At 34.1% G+C, this 17,015-nt stretch overlaps 1 protein-coding gene across 1 annotated transcript in view; it reads left to right on the top strand.

Moving 5' to 3' along the window:
• The first annotated feature begins 205 nt into the window (after nucleotides 1-205).
• The window catches only part of LOC145671107 (protein gooseberry-neuro-like), a 161,962-nt gene continuing 145,152 nt past the window's right edge, over nucleotides 206-17,015 (top strand). Inside the window, exon 1 of the mRNA XM_081739888.1 lies at nucleotides 206-695. Within this exon, the coding sequence (XP_081596014.1) occupies nucleotides 638-695 (58 nt within the window). The 5' untranslated portion in view covers nucleotides 206-637. The remainder of the gene's footprint in view (nucleotides 696-17,015) is intronic.

The following is a 17,015-nucleotide window of genomic DNA, read 5'->3' as shown; positions in this document are numbered from 1 at the left end:
GGGGCAGGGCAGGGCGCGGGGGAGAAAGAAAAAGATGAAAATCTCGAGAGCAAATCCGTTGAACAATCCGTTGCTTAGCATGACTGAAAGCCACGCCTACTTGAAGCTGGACGTAAACCAATCAGAGAATGAATATTTCGTCATACCCAGCAGCGTTCAGGCGCTAAGTAGGCGGAGTTTGGTGGACAAACCGTGAGATTGCGAGCTGGTTAGTGGTTTGAAGGTGACGCGTTGCGATAGGCGATTGTTTTGTGAGAAGCGGCGTTTCCCGGCGGATAGAGGAGTGGAACGGACGGGAACAGTTTTCGTTTTCGTCGCAGTAGTTGTTGAAGTAGTGTGAGAAGCAGTCAGAAAAGGAGTGAGGGAGAGAAAGAGAGAGGGAACAACAGTATTGCAGCAGAGAGATAGCAACAGAGTGAGCTTACCTATCTTATAACCTGTCAAAAGGGTGTGAGTTCATGCTGAACCCTAAGGAAAGAAAAACAATATAGGCTGCTTGTATAGTACACAAGGCCTATAACGTTACCGGCTGTGGAAACAGGTTCATGCGAGCGATTTTGTTATTAGTTTCTGGACGGGTTTTTTCATCCAAAGTTCCAAAGTGCAGACCACAACAGTGCCTTCTGTTGACTCCAAGATGACAGTGACCAATTTCGGGATGATGCGGCCCTGTTTTACCGGATACCCTTTTCAAGGTAATGTACTCTTTCAACTTTTTAGAAATAATTGTTATTTTAAGCTAAGTCTTTGAAAATTTAATCTAATAGCATCATAATACATGTAAGAATCGTAAAAAACCTAATATTATTTCCAGAATGCAAAACCCTACTCGTTTTTACCATTACTGTAAAAGCGCCATCCACCGTTAGTGACATTTTAGTTTTTCGTTACAATATTTTGCATACTTATTAATGGTTAAACTATTTATGTGATAAAAAGACAATTAACCGTACAGTATAATTTATTATATCATTTCCTGTGGTATTGGTTCAGTAACAGGAATATTGGAAGACTTGAAAAATTACAAAGAAACTGGTGACATACTCTTGGGGTCGGTAAGATCTCGGCATCGCGAACTGGACAGCTCGGTCGCGGCTCTTCCAAGCCAGAAGTAACCGTAACCCAGCTCGGAAGTGGCCGGCATCTTCCAGTTGGTCAACACATGCTTGTGCTTGTGCTTGACAATACTTCCGCTATTGCAATAAACATTCTCGCTTTTGCCAAAACTAAATTATAATATCGAAGTAAATATTATACACAATTTTTGTGTTTAGTTAACGCTATATGTTTTCGAACAAATAATAATAAGTAACTTTATTATTATGCCTACTTCATAAGGTCATTAAATTTTGTACTCATTTCGAATATTATAATAGAACGTTGCTATCCTGAGGACACGCGATATAGCTAATATATTTGTACAATTGATTATAGATTATAGTAGAACAGTATCATGTTCAGAATTTCATCAAGGATGATTACAAATCGTAATATATTAAATACTTATTTTTTAAATAGTTTGCATATCTTGTTAGTACTCCACTAGATGGGAAACGTATAGAATGAAATAGACCTATACGTCTTAGGATTGTGGCAACAAATAGCTACGATCTACAATTAGTATTTTATTTTTGCGGATTCAACAAAATTTTGCATTGAAAAATAGGTTTTTCGAAAGTTTTTACAGGAAAAGATCAGATATTCCCTTAGAAGTTAAGCTGTATCAAAATATATTAAACACTTCTGTTAACTGTAATATAAATAGACCTTATTATTTGTTCCATCTTGGCTCTGAAGTTATAATGTATAGAAAATACGTTTTACGGTAGGATATATGTTTGAATGATACTTTCTTTTGCGTCTATTACTACAAAAGAGGCGTAACCCTATACAAGTCCGATACTTCTAAAATAAAATTTCAAAAAGGAGGAGGATGTCTAGAAACATAATTAAAGGTTTAATATTTTAGAAACGTGACTGATTGGAAATTAGAATTTTAAAGTGGTTTTGTCGAAAGATAGAATTAATAAATTAATACTGAATCAAGGAGTACTTACATACAATAACATTGAGACTACAAACTCGAAACTACAAACAAAAATTTAAAACTAATAATTCTTAAATGTTATAATCGTTCCATTATTTCCAACTCCACTTTGTGTCTCATCGGGAAATAGAGTCAGGCTAAAATTAAAAGAAATGTATAATTTTAACAAATTAAGTAAAAAGTACAACGTATAATTGGTGGAAAGCAGAAAAGTGAGTTTTAACAGAAAATTTATTTGAGAACTAACAAAGAAATCACATTATTTCACCAACTTAAGGAGGCACAAAAGAAAGAAAGAGGAGGGAAAAAAATACAAGAACTGTCATTAGAAAATGAATACGTGTGTGATGACTTTTATGTTAATGACAGTATTGATTCAAGTTTTCTTTAGTACAATTATAACTCAACACTGACAAATTTATTGTCGTAGGGTCATTGTAAACTTACACCAACATATAATAGGAGGAATGTTCTTTTATATTAAAAAGTAAGCAATAATTCATTTTTATATTTGATCTTGAGTTCAATAATTATTATATTCATTTTATTGTCACTTGTAATCCTTAAGACATTACGCATAGCTGCATAATGTAACAACAATGGAATAACATCATGTTTTCCAATGATCTCTTCCGTCTCATATAGACTCGCTGGTAAAGGGGACGTTAAAGTTCAAATCAAATCAAATCAAATAAATCCAATGATCTCTCCAATTTTAACTTTAAAAATTCTTACACTAAAATAGCTTTTTAGATCGAGCAATGAGAATCACAAAATGCTGAATGCATACGTGATAACATACTTCTCATTTACATCATTGTGTAATTTTAATAACTTGGTATTTTTTAAAAAATAAATAAATAAATAAATAAAACCACAGACTAATTCATACAAACACAAATATGTTACAGTTAATTAAAGCCAATATTTAGTGTTTATTATAAATCAGTGATGACCAAATGGCGGCTCGTGAAAATATTTCATCCTACTCGCAAATAAAAATGAAAAATGTATGATTTGTTCCTTAAAAAAAAAAAAAAAAAAAAAAAAAAAAAAAACTTCATACTTAAACAGGAAGAGTGCAATTGGCCATATATAGATAAATAGATAGATAATAGATGTGGGGTCTACGTACAGTACATACTTGGATGGAGACTTTACTTTTACCCAGGGGTAAAACTGAATCTAAAAAGATAAGCGAACGCATGACGTCATGCCGTCCCCCGTGCCTATCTTTGCCCATTGTAATTTTTAGGAAGTGGAGGGACGCCATAGACATTTCGGAAATGGGAAAACGACATTCCTCCTCACTTTTACCTCTGCTTTTAACTGTGAAAATATTTTCTTAATTTTTGGGTATTAAGTCCATTCTGCACGCTAGAGTCATTGGTGCCGGACCGATTTTTAGAAAACTGCAGTTTCATAAGAGATATTTGCAAACATTCGTAGCTCATGAGCTAATTGGCGTAGATACATGAAACAAAAAGGAGACTACACAGAATGAAACAGAAGTTCGGAAAATGTAGGAAGTACACACCTTCACCGAACCTTCGCCTCAGAGAAGTCGGAAAGGAAAATGGCTCTCCTAGTTTCTCCTGGCACACAATCCGTTAAAAATTGGTCATCACTGCGTATCGTATTTTTTTACGGAAGCTGACAGATTAGCTTACTAAATTCACAAAAGAACGATCGAGAAATTTTTAAAAAAGGTTGGTAACTATATTTAAACCGAGTACTAAATACAGTAGACTATAATTAAGCCTATATATATATATATATATATATATATATATATATATATATATATATATATATATATATATATAAGTGATTCCTGTCTTCACTGAGATAATATATCTTTTATCAACTAACACTTGAGGTATTATGTCAAAGTAGATACCGTTGATACATGACGGCAAGTTTAAGAATCGGATGAATACTGTCCATATTACTATAGTAAATATTTGCTTATTGTTCTGTTAGCGCTTCATGTGTAATCTAATGACACAAAGCTGCCAATGTTTCTTTGTAATATTACTGGAAAGTCTGACAATGTGTACACACACGTAAAATACAGAAAGATGTTGACAACTACCAAATAATTAGTTTTTAATTGTGATAACCAAACGTATACATTTAACAACGCTGACGAGCTTTAATGAATTAAATTTTGTTAAGTGCAAATTATTAATTACGATTCGTATGTGTATTCGTATTTTTGACTCGTTCTCTCAATAAGAAAAATGCTTCACGGAGAGCCTATATGTATCCAGAAAAAAGAGTAGCTGTCAACACTTCATTTGCAGAATATGATCCCATTACTTTGATTTAATTTATCTTCTTATGATTTAGCATATCTTTCTATGATTTAGCTTATATTTCTATGATTTAACTTAAATTTGACTACGATTTAATTTATCATTTTATGATCTATCATATCTTTCTATGTTTTAACTTATTTTTGGTATGACAATAATTACTAACAATGTACAGTGAACTACAGAATCAAATATTCGCATTTGATGCTATATTTTATTCGAAACATGTTGAGATTTCTAAGTGGTTAGCGTTCTAGCCTTTGGAGTGACACATTCCAGTTCGATTTCCGTTCGGAATTTATTTCAACTCATGCTTCAAAGAGCATCGGCGCTGAAGAAGTAAAGTTCAAAAGGAACACTCTTAAGAATGTGGAATCGATGATTCGATGGTAGGATCGATTAATGATGATAATATTATCCTCCGAATTAGCAATTTTCATAGCATTTCATATTATGTACACTATTTTCTGTATAGTAAGTTATATAACCTTTCCGTGAATGCTGTGTTGACAAAATAAATCTAAATTATTTATAAATTAGTTTTCCGGGTTTACAGTTTGAAAACCTTACACCAATAAGTAAGAATGGTTTCTTAGATATCCATAATATGTAAATAATGGAAATTACGAAATGTTTGATTAATCTTAACACATTTTTGAGTAAATATAACTAACTAACTCTATAGCCTATGGAACTCGGACTTTCAATGCCGCGTTCACAAAAGCTCCTTTGCCAACTGGATCCAGTTTCTACTTTGTATTCCTATTTCTGGGAGATCCATCTTAATATTGTTCTCCCATCTGCTCTTAGGTCTTCCTAATGGTCGTTTTCCGCTTGCTCCTCCAGTTACGACTTTGAAAGCGTTCCTACTTTCTTCCATCCTGGCTACATGACCTATCCACCTGAGCCTTCTAGACTTGATGACTCTAACAAATTCTTTAGTAAACCATATAAATTATGTAGGTCCTCGTTATGAAGTTTCCGCCATTCTCTATTCCCATTCCTCTTGGGTCCGAATATTCGTCTGAGAATCTTGTTCTCAAGTACTTCCAGTCTAGGTTTTTCCCTCAGAGTAAGCGACCATGTTTCGCAACCATACAGAACAACAGACAAGGTATTGTTTTATATATTTTAAGCTTGAAATTCCTCGACAGAACTCGCGACGACAAGAGATTTTGAGTAAATATGGTTGGTATATTTAAATAAAACGTATCTGAAAGACATCACATTGTTATTTAAAATTTTTTACTTTATTTTTAATATTATAATGCAAATGTTGAAGTATTATTATGCCTCTGTAGTATAAGCATTTTATGAGTATCAGAAGGTGAGATTAAAAAAAAAAAGAAAAGAAAAAATAATAATTAGGTGTAATAATTTGCTTTTTTCTTTTACTATTTTAGTCATGTTTCTATTATTATTATTATTATTATTATTATTATTATTATTATTATTATTATTATTATTATTATTATTATATTTTAGTTTCATTTTAGATACTTTTCAGAAGGTATAGATATAATTGTTTTCACAGTAGGAGTGGTTGAAATTAGAAAGTTAGAACCCAATCAAATTATTAGGAAAAATAACTCAAAATAACTCAATTATTGAGCTTGCTCGTGGCTCTGTGGGTAGCGTACGCGTCTTTGGCGTGAAAAAACTGGGTTCGATTCCTAACGGGTACTCCTGTGGTTCGGATCCCATGTTAAGTTCGTAGATTCACGTCTCACATAGCCTCACTGCAGGGCAGGGGACGCTAAACTGAAAATTCAACCCAATTCAGTTCTATAATAGGCTAGTGTTCTTGAATCTAATTTTACGTTTTCAATTCACGTTTATGATTGATTATTAGTTTGGATATTAGTTTGATGAAACGGTAATTAAGGTTGAATAATTAATGATATTTTTTTAAAATATACATCTCATTACACATAAAATGTACTATAATCTTCCTACTATCAGAATGAAGAGCTTGATTATAGTGTATACACTGAGAAAAAAAATTCTAGGTGGCGTACTTAAAAAGATAGGTTACATGTGTAATTCCTGTAGTTTTTGGAGTTCACGTACAGCAGACGTATAACTGAAAACGCATGTTTTATAACATTTTCTGTACAAGTGTTCGATCTGTACGGACTTTCCGTATGAAACAAAATAGGCGGTCAGGATCTCACATACAAATTGAGGTATATAACATATAGCTGACGAAGGTAACATAAGTAGATGCATGTGATATAGGGAAACTGTTAGATGTCGGACATCCTACAACGGCATGATGTAACATTTAAGGGCAGTGCCTATGTAGCATACGGATAGCGTATGCTCCGTACTGATTTCTATAATAAGCAAGAATATACCGTATATTTGTACAATATACCGCTGTCCGGAGAACGGATTTTTGTCTGTGTACTCCAGGGTCATTTATACCTTAATAGGTAGTGTGCTTCTCGTATAACATTTTTTTTAGGTTTACAAAAAAAGTCATTTTCGTGATTTTCTCGAAAACTGCGCATCTCTGACTCCATAGCATTTTGTTCAGCTTAACGAGATCTATCGATCCGTATATGTCTCGTCTTTGGACATTTTTTTTTTACATTAAACACTAAAAAAAATGGAGAATCGTTTTTATGCACTTCGTGACACTTCAGTGTTATACGTAGAAAAACTTTGGAATGTCTTCAGTTTCTTATGACTGTTTGTCTTTCGTATCCTATGTAAATTTCTAGTTTAATTACTGTAATCATTCATAAACTTGTAGAAAAAGAATCAGCTGTAAATTTAGAAATATAAACAAATACGAACAAAAATAAGTAAAATTATAACGGATTACTGTCATCCTACAATTGTTAAATTACAGTCATTTGTGACAAGAGTTTACGTAAAATGACTTTAATTGCTTATCTGTAGACTAAGTGTAGTGTATCTGTAGCAGCGTACTCAACAAATACCATTGAAATAATAGTAATTCTATGAAAGCTAAATACTCCTGCTACTACATACAGTTCGTGAAAAGTTATAGGCCTCCAAACTGTTTTCAGTTTGTTGATGTGTAGTCAGCGCACAAACTTTCATTGTCTTTATTTCTAGCTTTTGTGTACTATAATTTTCCTGAATTTTAATTCAAACAGTTTTAGCGTTTTCCATAATAGTATACTGGAAGACTGCCACACTGTGATAGAACCCGGCATCACGCACACCAAACACACACGGTTTGACTATTCTTTTAGAATACGAGTACTTATAGAAACAATTTAAATGATAACAAAATATACACTAAAATAAATACTTAAATATATTTTAACGGTAATATATGTAAAATATGAACATTAGGTTTTAACTTTAAATTTTAAGAGTAAATATTCAAGTTGTTAGTTGCTTGCCATATAATAGCATAGTCTAATCACCTCGGAACTGTTCGTGTCTTTCAACTAATGTGTCCTTGGGACTTTTTTGGCCGTGCAATATAAAAATAAGACTGCAATTTGACAGTAGTCAGACAAATTATTCATTTCAGTGTACGGACATTTTATTCCGTAGAATAGTTTTACATTTATTCTTCACTCGCATCGACAGAAATCTGTCTTCAACAGTGGGGGGACGGGTAACACTGTTCCCATAATTTTTTTTAAAGCGATGTTCAAAATATTTTTGAAATTGGAAAACAATGCTGTGGAAGATCAGGGGAGCAGAGTTGTGTTCAACATTGGGAGGCGGGAAGATTTGAGGCTTATTCTAAGAAAGGAGGGGGGGTGAGACTCATATTACGATAGATGAATTTGATTTCTAAAGTGAACCTGTTCTATATTATAGACCCTCTATATCAGGTGATGTAGATGAAGTTGCAATCGGACACAAATCATCACATTTCTTCCCAAAAAACAAATTCCAAATCGGATTATTGGGGGAACAGTCTCCATAGTTCTAATGCTAAAAACGCCAGAGGCAAACATATTTTACGATAGGGAATCATATCATCTTCCATCATCTTAATGTAAATGAATCGGTCGCTCATAGAACAGATAACAGTTCCTGTCGCTAATAGGACTGTCGCTTCTAGGATTAATTCGTAGTATATAGTTTCAAATTCTCGCCAACAAATAGAACTACTGTATTATGCTTAAACAAGTGTGGCAAAGCAAGGGAAGGACTGTCTAAAAAAATCAGGTGTAAATTTTGTATGTAATACATGGGCACAAAAAGGATGTAGTGAAATTCACTTGAATTTTTTTAGAGCGCAGATCGGAGAAAATATAGAAAGAATATTAAGACTCAATAATAATAATAATAATAATAATAATAATAATAATAATAATAATAATAATAATAACAATAATAATAATAATAATAATAATAATAATAATAATAATAATAGACCTAATAATAATAATAATAATAATAATAATAATAATAATAATAATAATAATAATAATAATAATAATAATAATAATGCATAATTATCTGGAATTTGATAAAGCACCCTTGTGGCTATATGGTTAGTATATACCACTATGATGCTAGAGACCCAGGTTCCATTCTCAGTGGGAGTACATGTGATTCAGATAGCACGTTAAGCTTCGAATCGGAATCTCATTTAATCTCTACCATCGGCGATGAAAACTCTACCGCCGGTAACGAAAACTCTACCATCGGTGACGAAAACTCTACCATCGGCGACGAAAACTCTACCATCGATGATGAAAACTTTACCATCGGTGACGAAAACTACCATTTTCAATGGCAATGTAACCAAAAATGTTTTGGGTTCCTCTGCCATAACCTAAATAAACGTTTTGGCGTACTCTAGGAAGACAACCGGGCTACACTTCAATATATTGGTGCGTTCACGGAATCGAAAATCATAATTCGGTGTGCTTCGGGAAAAGAATCGAAATAACACTTCGACATATCAGTTTCGTCTCTAAATTTGGTTGGATTGTTATGTGCTTCAATTTAAAAAAAAATAATAATAAGGAAAAAGAAGGCCTTAAATTTAGCTTTTTTTTTCCAAAGACAAAAATTATTATAGGACTATCCCCGGAACTATGAATGTTTTCAAATTTTTACTTTCAGTAGAACTACAGTTCGTATCAAGGAATTTTTGAGATAACTATCTTGTAGACCAGTGATGGCTAATGTCGGCCTGCGGGCTGGATTCGGTTCACATGTGGATCTCAGCCCGCGAATACCAACGAAAAATGTATATATAATTTGTACTTTCTTTTCTTTCTTTTAACTCCATTGACTACAACTGGACAGGATAAGTATAGCTGATCATTATAGTACACCTAAATCTAGACCTGACTCTTAACTGTGGAAATATTTTCTTTAACATTAACCTTTTGGTTATCGAACACACGTTGCAAGGTAATGTACTCGTATTTGCTATCGGGTTGATTTTTTTTTTTTTTTTTTAAAGAACAATGCAGGTTTTATAGGGTTACTTTCAAACTTTCGTAGTTCGAGGTCTTACTGGCCTATAGACAGAGTGTAACAAGAAGCAGGATATGAAGAATTGAACAAAGGTTCAGAAAATGTATGATTTACACACGTTCGACAAAGCGTCGCCTTAAAAAAAAAAAAAAATCTTATTTTGTCCTGGCCCGCAATGCACTATCAGTTCGCCTGTAAAAGAACTAATGTATAGAAATCGGCATTTACTTAATTATTTACTTAATTAATGTTTTCTTTTGATAAATTTCCCCCGCCACACATGAATTCAACTCTGGTTAAACAAAACATAAGACTTAAACATAGAAATAATACTATTATTAGTAGTACTACTAAACTGGAAACAATCTGACATTACAATACGCGAAAAAAAAATTGTAGCTGGCCAAAAGGCTTTTACTTGGATGACGTACAATATGATCAATACTGGCTTCTTAGACTTGAACTTACAGGTCGTTACCTGACCTTAAAATGCGTGGTCATCATCAAAAAAATGCTGCACCACACCAGAAATCGAACACTGGCACTTGTATTTTTTCGGGGTTCTCCCGTTTCCTACCACTTTCTTCATTCCACCATTTCACTCATCTCTCATCATCACCGTCTCCTTTAGCGTAACCGGCATAACCATGGGACATAAAACTTAAAGATTTCATTTCATTTTTCATTTTTGAACATGAAACTAGAAATAAAATTTTCGGAAAATTTTGTCTTACACATTTTTTGTCGAATTGTCGTCTCGTCTCGATTCTCGAAGAATACTTGTTCTTCACGTTCGTTCTAAATTTTCGTAATTCCCTTTTCTCGGCTCGTTTCATAAATGTATGTTATATGACTTATCTTTAAACAGATTCCCGGCGCCAGCTCATGTGGTTCGGATTCCACATTAATCAGTAGATCCCGTCTCATATGGCCTCGCTGCTGAAAGGGACGTTACACTCAAAATCAACTTAAGTTATCTTTGAACATTTTGTCCCTCTTTGACGCCAACAATATAGAATTTTGTCAAAAAAAAGGGGGGGAAGTTCGATATGTGTAAGTCGATTTAAGCTTTACTTAATTCAAAAGAATATCCTCTTTAAGTAACAGAAATATGGGTTCGAAAAGTTGTATTCATTTCGAAGTTTAGAAAAAAAAATCTCAATTTTGGTGGCGAATGTGTATTCGTATTGTAAGCCTATGTATCTTTCTTGCAACTTCTCATATATAGCCTACTTCCTTGTGATGTACTATTGTCGAAGAGAAAGGGACCTCCGGCCAAACAAAGTATTATGTATGGGTTCAGCAGCCTTCGTGTTGGTGCATTTATCATCAAACTCTCGATGGGATTTCCGTTTTCTTTCCCTTCTTCGTTGTCACAGGAAGGAAGCACACAAACACATATACACAGACAGACACATTTATATATATATATATATATATATATATATATATATATATATATATATATATATATATATATATATATATATATATATATATGCCATATACATAACATAAACTGAAACAGCCAAATGAACTAGAAAATACCCTACATCAACACATATAAGACATGAAGCGAAATATTGATACACCAAAACGAATCCAACAAAATAACTATTTAAGGTCCTTCTCAACGCTTTTCTTCTTTCCCTATTTTCCTGAATAACTTAAAGACAAGCGAGCACTTTAAAGAAAAATAGATGGTAAGCTTGTAAATTTAAGCTTATAATATTTCTGCCAGACGAGGAATATTATAAGCTTGTCTTGTCTCGACTCGTGAATTTTGTGGAAATAATTTTTCATCCTGATTCTGGAAGATTACTTTCTCATCTTGTCTCGATTCTAGAAAAGCATGTTTCGTCTCGAAATTTTTTTTTTTCGTATCATTTTGTAAATTTATGTACAAAATTCATGCCCTGAGTTTTCCTTAATTTCATTTAGAAATTGTCAGCATACTTCCGTATCACGGGAATTCCACGAAGGGTATAATACAGGGATGCAAATAAGCAACAAAATTTTACAGCCCAACAAAAATACTACTAGCTCACATTCCACATCCCAATTGTGACTTTTACAGTTTTTACTGTTTTAAGGTTGGTGTAAAGGGACAAGTATTGCCGCTAGATGTCACTATAGTCTTCGTATCTCTCACATGTATTTTTTACCTTTCACGAAAATTTACAATTTCTCTTACAAATTCCAACATAGAGACTTCAAACTTTTAGAGAAGGAACTTCATAATCTATGCAAGGGAACAATCCGTGCCGATTTTTTATTTAGAACTTTCTTCATTGTTGAAACAGTTACATTGTTAAAGGTTTGGATATCCATTTCAACATTCAAGCCATTTCAACAATAAAGAAAATGCTAAATAAAAAATCGGCTATCATGGGTACACCATGTGAAGAAGTTTCGTTTTATGGGATGATAATATTTTCTCAATTAATATTGAAATCGGAGGTAGCAGTAGATTTCTATCACTTACGTAGAAATCTAGTAGAGATTAGAGTGGAGATGGAATATATTCTTGGAACAGTGATTATAGAAAAATAACCTCTATTATCTATCGTTTTTGGTCAATAGCGATCAATATTAAAAGCAGAAATGATTGATTTCTACCATTTCCAATTTGAATAGAGGACTAAAAGAGAAAATAGTACCTATTCTAGAACCCAAAATCGATTTAAAAAATTGTCACAATTAAATATTCTATTCTAAACCAACAGACTGTTGATTCATTCTACACATCCTGATATAATTCCAAAAACATTGTGATTTGCAGTTTTTATGATAAGACTATAAGAATATGTGAAGCATGCTAATCTCAGATTATTTGGCAGTCAAATACTAATTAGTTTGGTGTTTTATCTTGTACCAAAAATTAAATTTTGCAGGGTCTACTGCAATTTTGAAATGAAGCTTTTACACTGAAAAAAAAAAAAAAAAAAAGGAATAGAAGAATTATTGTGTGATACCAATATCGGGTGTAGTCATGGAGTGTTTTGGTTTGGTTGGTCAAGGAGGGGGGAGGGAGGCACTAAGGCGAGTTCTTTGCCCTGGGCGACAACTAGTCTAGTTGCGTCGCTGACAACGTACACACTATCTCCCCTCCAAGGGAGCTAGGTTTCCGGCTCTAAAAGGCGTTATGGTATTCGCAAAACACATCCGACAGTATCACTTGAAAACGACAAAATACTGTTTTTTTCCATTGGTGTTGCCCACGGGACGAGACGAAATAGAGTACGAAACGGATGGAAATAGATGCACTTTCCTAGACGAGACAGCATTTTCATTACCCTTTCCCAGACGAGTAAACCTGAAGTCTTTATCTTGTGCACAATACTTATTGTCGACGAGCACTATTATGTTAAGTCACTATTCAACACCAGAGCTGTACATGAGACAAGACCTATCACTTAAAGTGAGATCTAATCGATTATAATATCCAAAACTTTGTGGCCTCACTGGAGATCAAATCCGGAACAATACGGGTAGAAATCACGCTCGTTAGATACTTAGCCACGAAGAACCTGAAGGATTTATGTTTATATGCGTTATTTTTGGAGAAATTGATTTGTCAAAACTCCTATAATGTATTTACCCTGTTCGTCCGGGTATCCATTTATCCATCCGGGAGAAAAAAAAAAGTATCAAGAACTACTTAAGAGTCTTCATCCCGGCGAAATTAAAATACCGCTAATTTTACAGTAATTATGTGATGTCTTCAAATAAATAAAAGATAATCGAAATGTGGAACAAGAGCGCCTTAGACAATATTATTTTACATAAGAAACCGTTATCACGACTCACTTATCTGCTTTCGATTTCGAGCCATTTTGAAAATCGGCATTTATTTTCGCGTTTCTAAAGAGCTGAAAACGGAAAGCCGCTATGTGACTTGTGATAACGGTACCTCACGCAAAATAATATTGTCTAGGGCGCTCTTGTTCCATATTTCAATTATCTTTTGTCTATTTGAAGATATCACATAATTACTGTAAAATTAGCGGTATTTTAATTTCGCCGGGAGGAAGACTCTTAATGGATCAGCATTTTTTTTTTTTTTTTTGCCAAAATGTAGATTTTATCAGCATTAATTTTGGCCACCATCTATTGCGCACACCTGATCCCGAAATCTGTCTCTAGCTTCAGATACAAATTCGACTAAACACCTGTCATCTCTGAAGTTTAACCTCGCACGATTATGCCCTTTAAGCTAAGGGAAAGGGATGATTAACGCAAGTGAATGATAGTAGAAGAATTGGTGGAATGAGAATGTGAAAGGGTACGGGAGTGCCCCTGGAAAACCAATGGACACGATGTTGAACATCACAAAACTTACTTAACCACGAATCGAACCAGAGACCTCACACACTAGAGGTAAGCGCTCTACCATTGAGTCACGGTGGTCCTTAAACCTGTTTATAAAAAATGACGTTAAAATTCCATTAATTCCCCCTCCCCGAACATCATTCGAACAGTTGCATGGGAATGCACTCTATATAATAAAACGTTGTTTCGTAAAGAAACCTTTATTAAATTTTGTTAGCAGTCATAAAATGCGATAAATAATAACAAACAGTGAGAAGGAAAGGGTACTTATGTATCTTTAAATCATTTTGTCAACATTTTATAGTCTTCCTGATTGAGATAAAGAAAAACAAAAGCAAAGATAGGTGCAGGCAGCTACGGTTGAGGAAACACAGCTATCTGATATAAATAGGTCTATCAAAGAAGAAGAAAAAACGTATTTTACCTTAGTAAGTGCATGAGTTGTGTAAATCCCATTTAGTAAAACAAAAAAACAAAAAATCCCATAGCACACGTGCATTATAACAGGAGGCGGACAGAACAAGGCGATGAGACCAAAAGATTAGCCGATTATTTCCAAGAAGTATGCGAGACTAATTTCACGACTTTTGCACACACACGCAAAGCCCCACCGCATACACACAAACACACACATACAGTCCCAGATGTCAGATGTGTGGAGGCAAAGCAGCCAACCGACCTTCCGGAGTAGTTTTAGCCCAGAACGATTTCTTTCCCTGCCTACCTTTACAGACAGAACAAATCTTATCTTCCAGGCTATTAATAAATACTTAACACGTTTGTATTTAAGGACTATAATTTGGCCAGGAGATGGCAGTAGTGTCTATTTAATATAGGCTCATATTGCTCTTAGTTGTGTGAGAAGATTCAAAGATTTTTTTGTATTTTTTGGTTTTTTATGGCTACCTTCAAATATCACTTTTATTTTGCCTATAGTGGATTTTACATTTAAGAAAGTGTGTTTACAACATTCAGTATTTGAGTCCTAGGGACCGTTCACCTACTACGTAACGCTATTTTTGACCAATTTTTATCCCCTGCATCCTTGTTACATGTCGCAACACAAGGGCGAACCCCTTCCCCCTTTGTTAAATAACGCTTTTAAATTTTTGTTTTTCACCAATTTTTCTTACTTTGGAGGTTATTACAATAAATTGTAGAATTTTTATTACAAAATACTTGAATTCTGAATAAATTTATAGCGTCTTTTTCGCCAACAAATGAAAGTATTAGAAAATGGTAGTACCGTAATGATAGGTTAACTCCTTAAAGCTTGCTAAATTAACCAGTCTTAATTGTTCGAAATTACATATTATCGTTTTCCCAAGGAGATCGCACCCATTCTTATAGGTCAGCGATGATTGGCAAGGAGGAAGTAGTCTACTGCTGGAAGATGCAGGTGAAAACAGGATCTAAAGAACTGACATTAGCCTCTTCTTCTGGGATCCAGGATGCTTTCTGTATTTGAAATTCGCCAGTATCGACAGTGCAAAAAAGTTGTCTTCCTCGTCGACCACAGATACGACATGGCTGCAGACGTGGAGGAACAGGGGCATCTCGTTTCTGAACAAGCCTCAGAGCATCTTTATTGGACTTTAGACGTCAGTTTACCCTTTTTTCAAATTCTTCTTGTTCTAAATCAGTGTCAGAATGCAAATAGACTTGGTTTCCCAGGAAAATTCAAATCCAAAGAGCAAAAAAATTCAGAACGAGATGAATATCCGACGAATTTGGTATTTAATATTTTATTTTGCTCTGCAAATGTTGAATCTTTTCGTCGCAGAAAATATAATTTCACGAAAAAGAGTTTCTTCTGTTTCACATGCGAAACTTTTTAAAAGAATAGAGTGGGTAATGATTGAAATCAAAAGTTTGGAATCATATTCTCAGAAAGTGGGAACGCAAGTGCATTTATAATCGGTGGTTATGATCGCTAACAACTAACTCCAGAAAAGCTTCGTTTGTCGCAAATGCAATGCGTGTATAGCCGCAAAGAGTTTTATTGTATCGTAATACACGGATGATTCATAGTATATAGGCTATTATTATTATTATTATTATTATTATTATTATCAAGTATTCTGCCTTTCGGCAGGTCCTGCTGCTAAAAAGTTTTTTTTTTTTTAATTTTAGATTTAGGCCTGGAGATATATATATATATATATCAGGGAATTCTACTATTTTATGAATGGCCATGACTTCTGGTATGACAATCGTCGTGCCCTTTGTTGAAACATTTTTGACAATTTCGATTTTTTTTTTTAAATTCCATCCCGAAGATACCAAATATTTTGAGAGGACACTAAATATTGTTCTTGGTGACGTGGAGGAGTATTTGATAGTGGCACTTTAAATTACAAGGACTAAAAATAATGAACAATACTTACTGCTGTTAGACTGCACGAAAAACTATGGCTAAATAAACTTACTGCTTACAGTGCATGAAGGACTCTTAACTTCTTTTTTTTTCTTTTTTTGCTTGTTGCCTGTGGTTAACTAAACCTACTGTCGTTACAATGGGTATGGCTAACTAAACTTACTCCCGTTACAGCATACAAAGGTCACTGGCTAACTATACTTCCTGTTATTACAGTGCACAAAGTGCAATAGCTAACTAAACTTACCGTCGCTACAGTGCACAAAGAGGCTACGGTAATTAAAGGTACTGTCGTTGCAGCGTACGAAGGGCCATGAATATCTGGTGCACAAAGGGCACTGGCTAACTAAACTTACTGCCGTTACACTGCACAAAGGGCTATAAGTAACTGAAGTTATTGCTGTTGATGGTGCTCAAAGGGGTATGGTTGATCCGTGACTTTTTAGTTCAATGTTGCATGTTCATTAAAACAGCTCTCACGTCTGTTACGTGCGCCTTTCTAGATGTGTCA

Source organism: Thermobia domestica, chromosome 15 (genome assembly GCF_964235325.1).
Source record: "Thermobia domestica chromosome 15, izTheDome1.hap1.1, whole genome shotgun sequence".
NCBI lineage: Eukaryota > Metazoa > Arthropoda > Insecta > Zygentoma > Lepismatidae > Thermobia > Thermobia domestica.
Note: the sequence above shows the minus strand (reverse complement) of the source record. Positions and strands in the feature narration are given on the sequence as shown.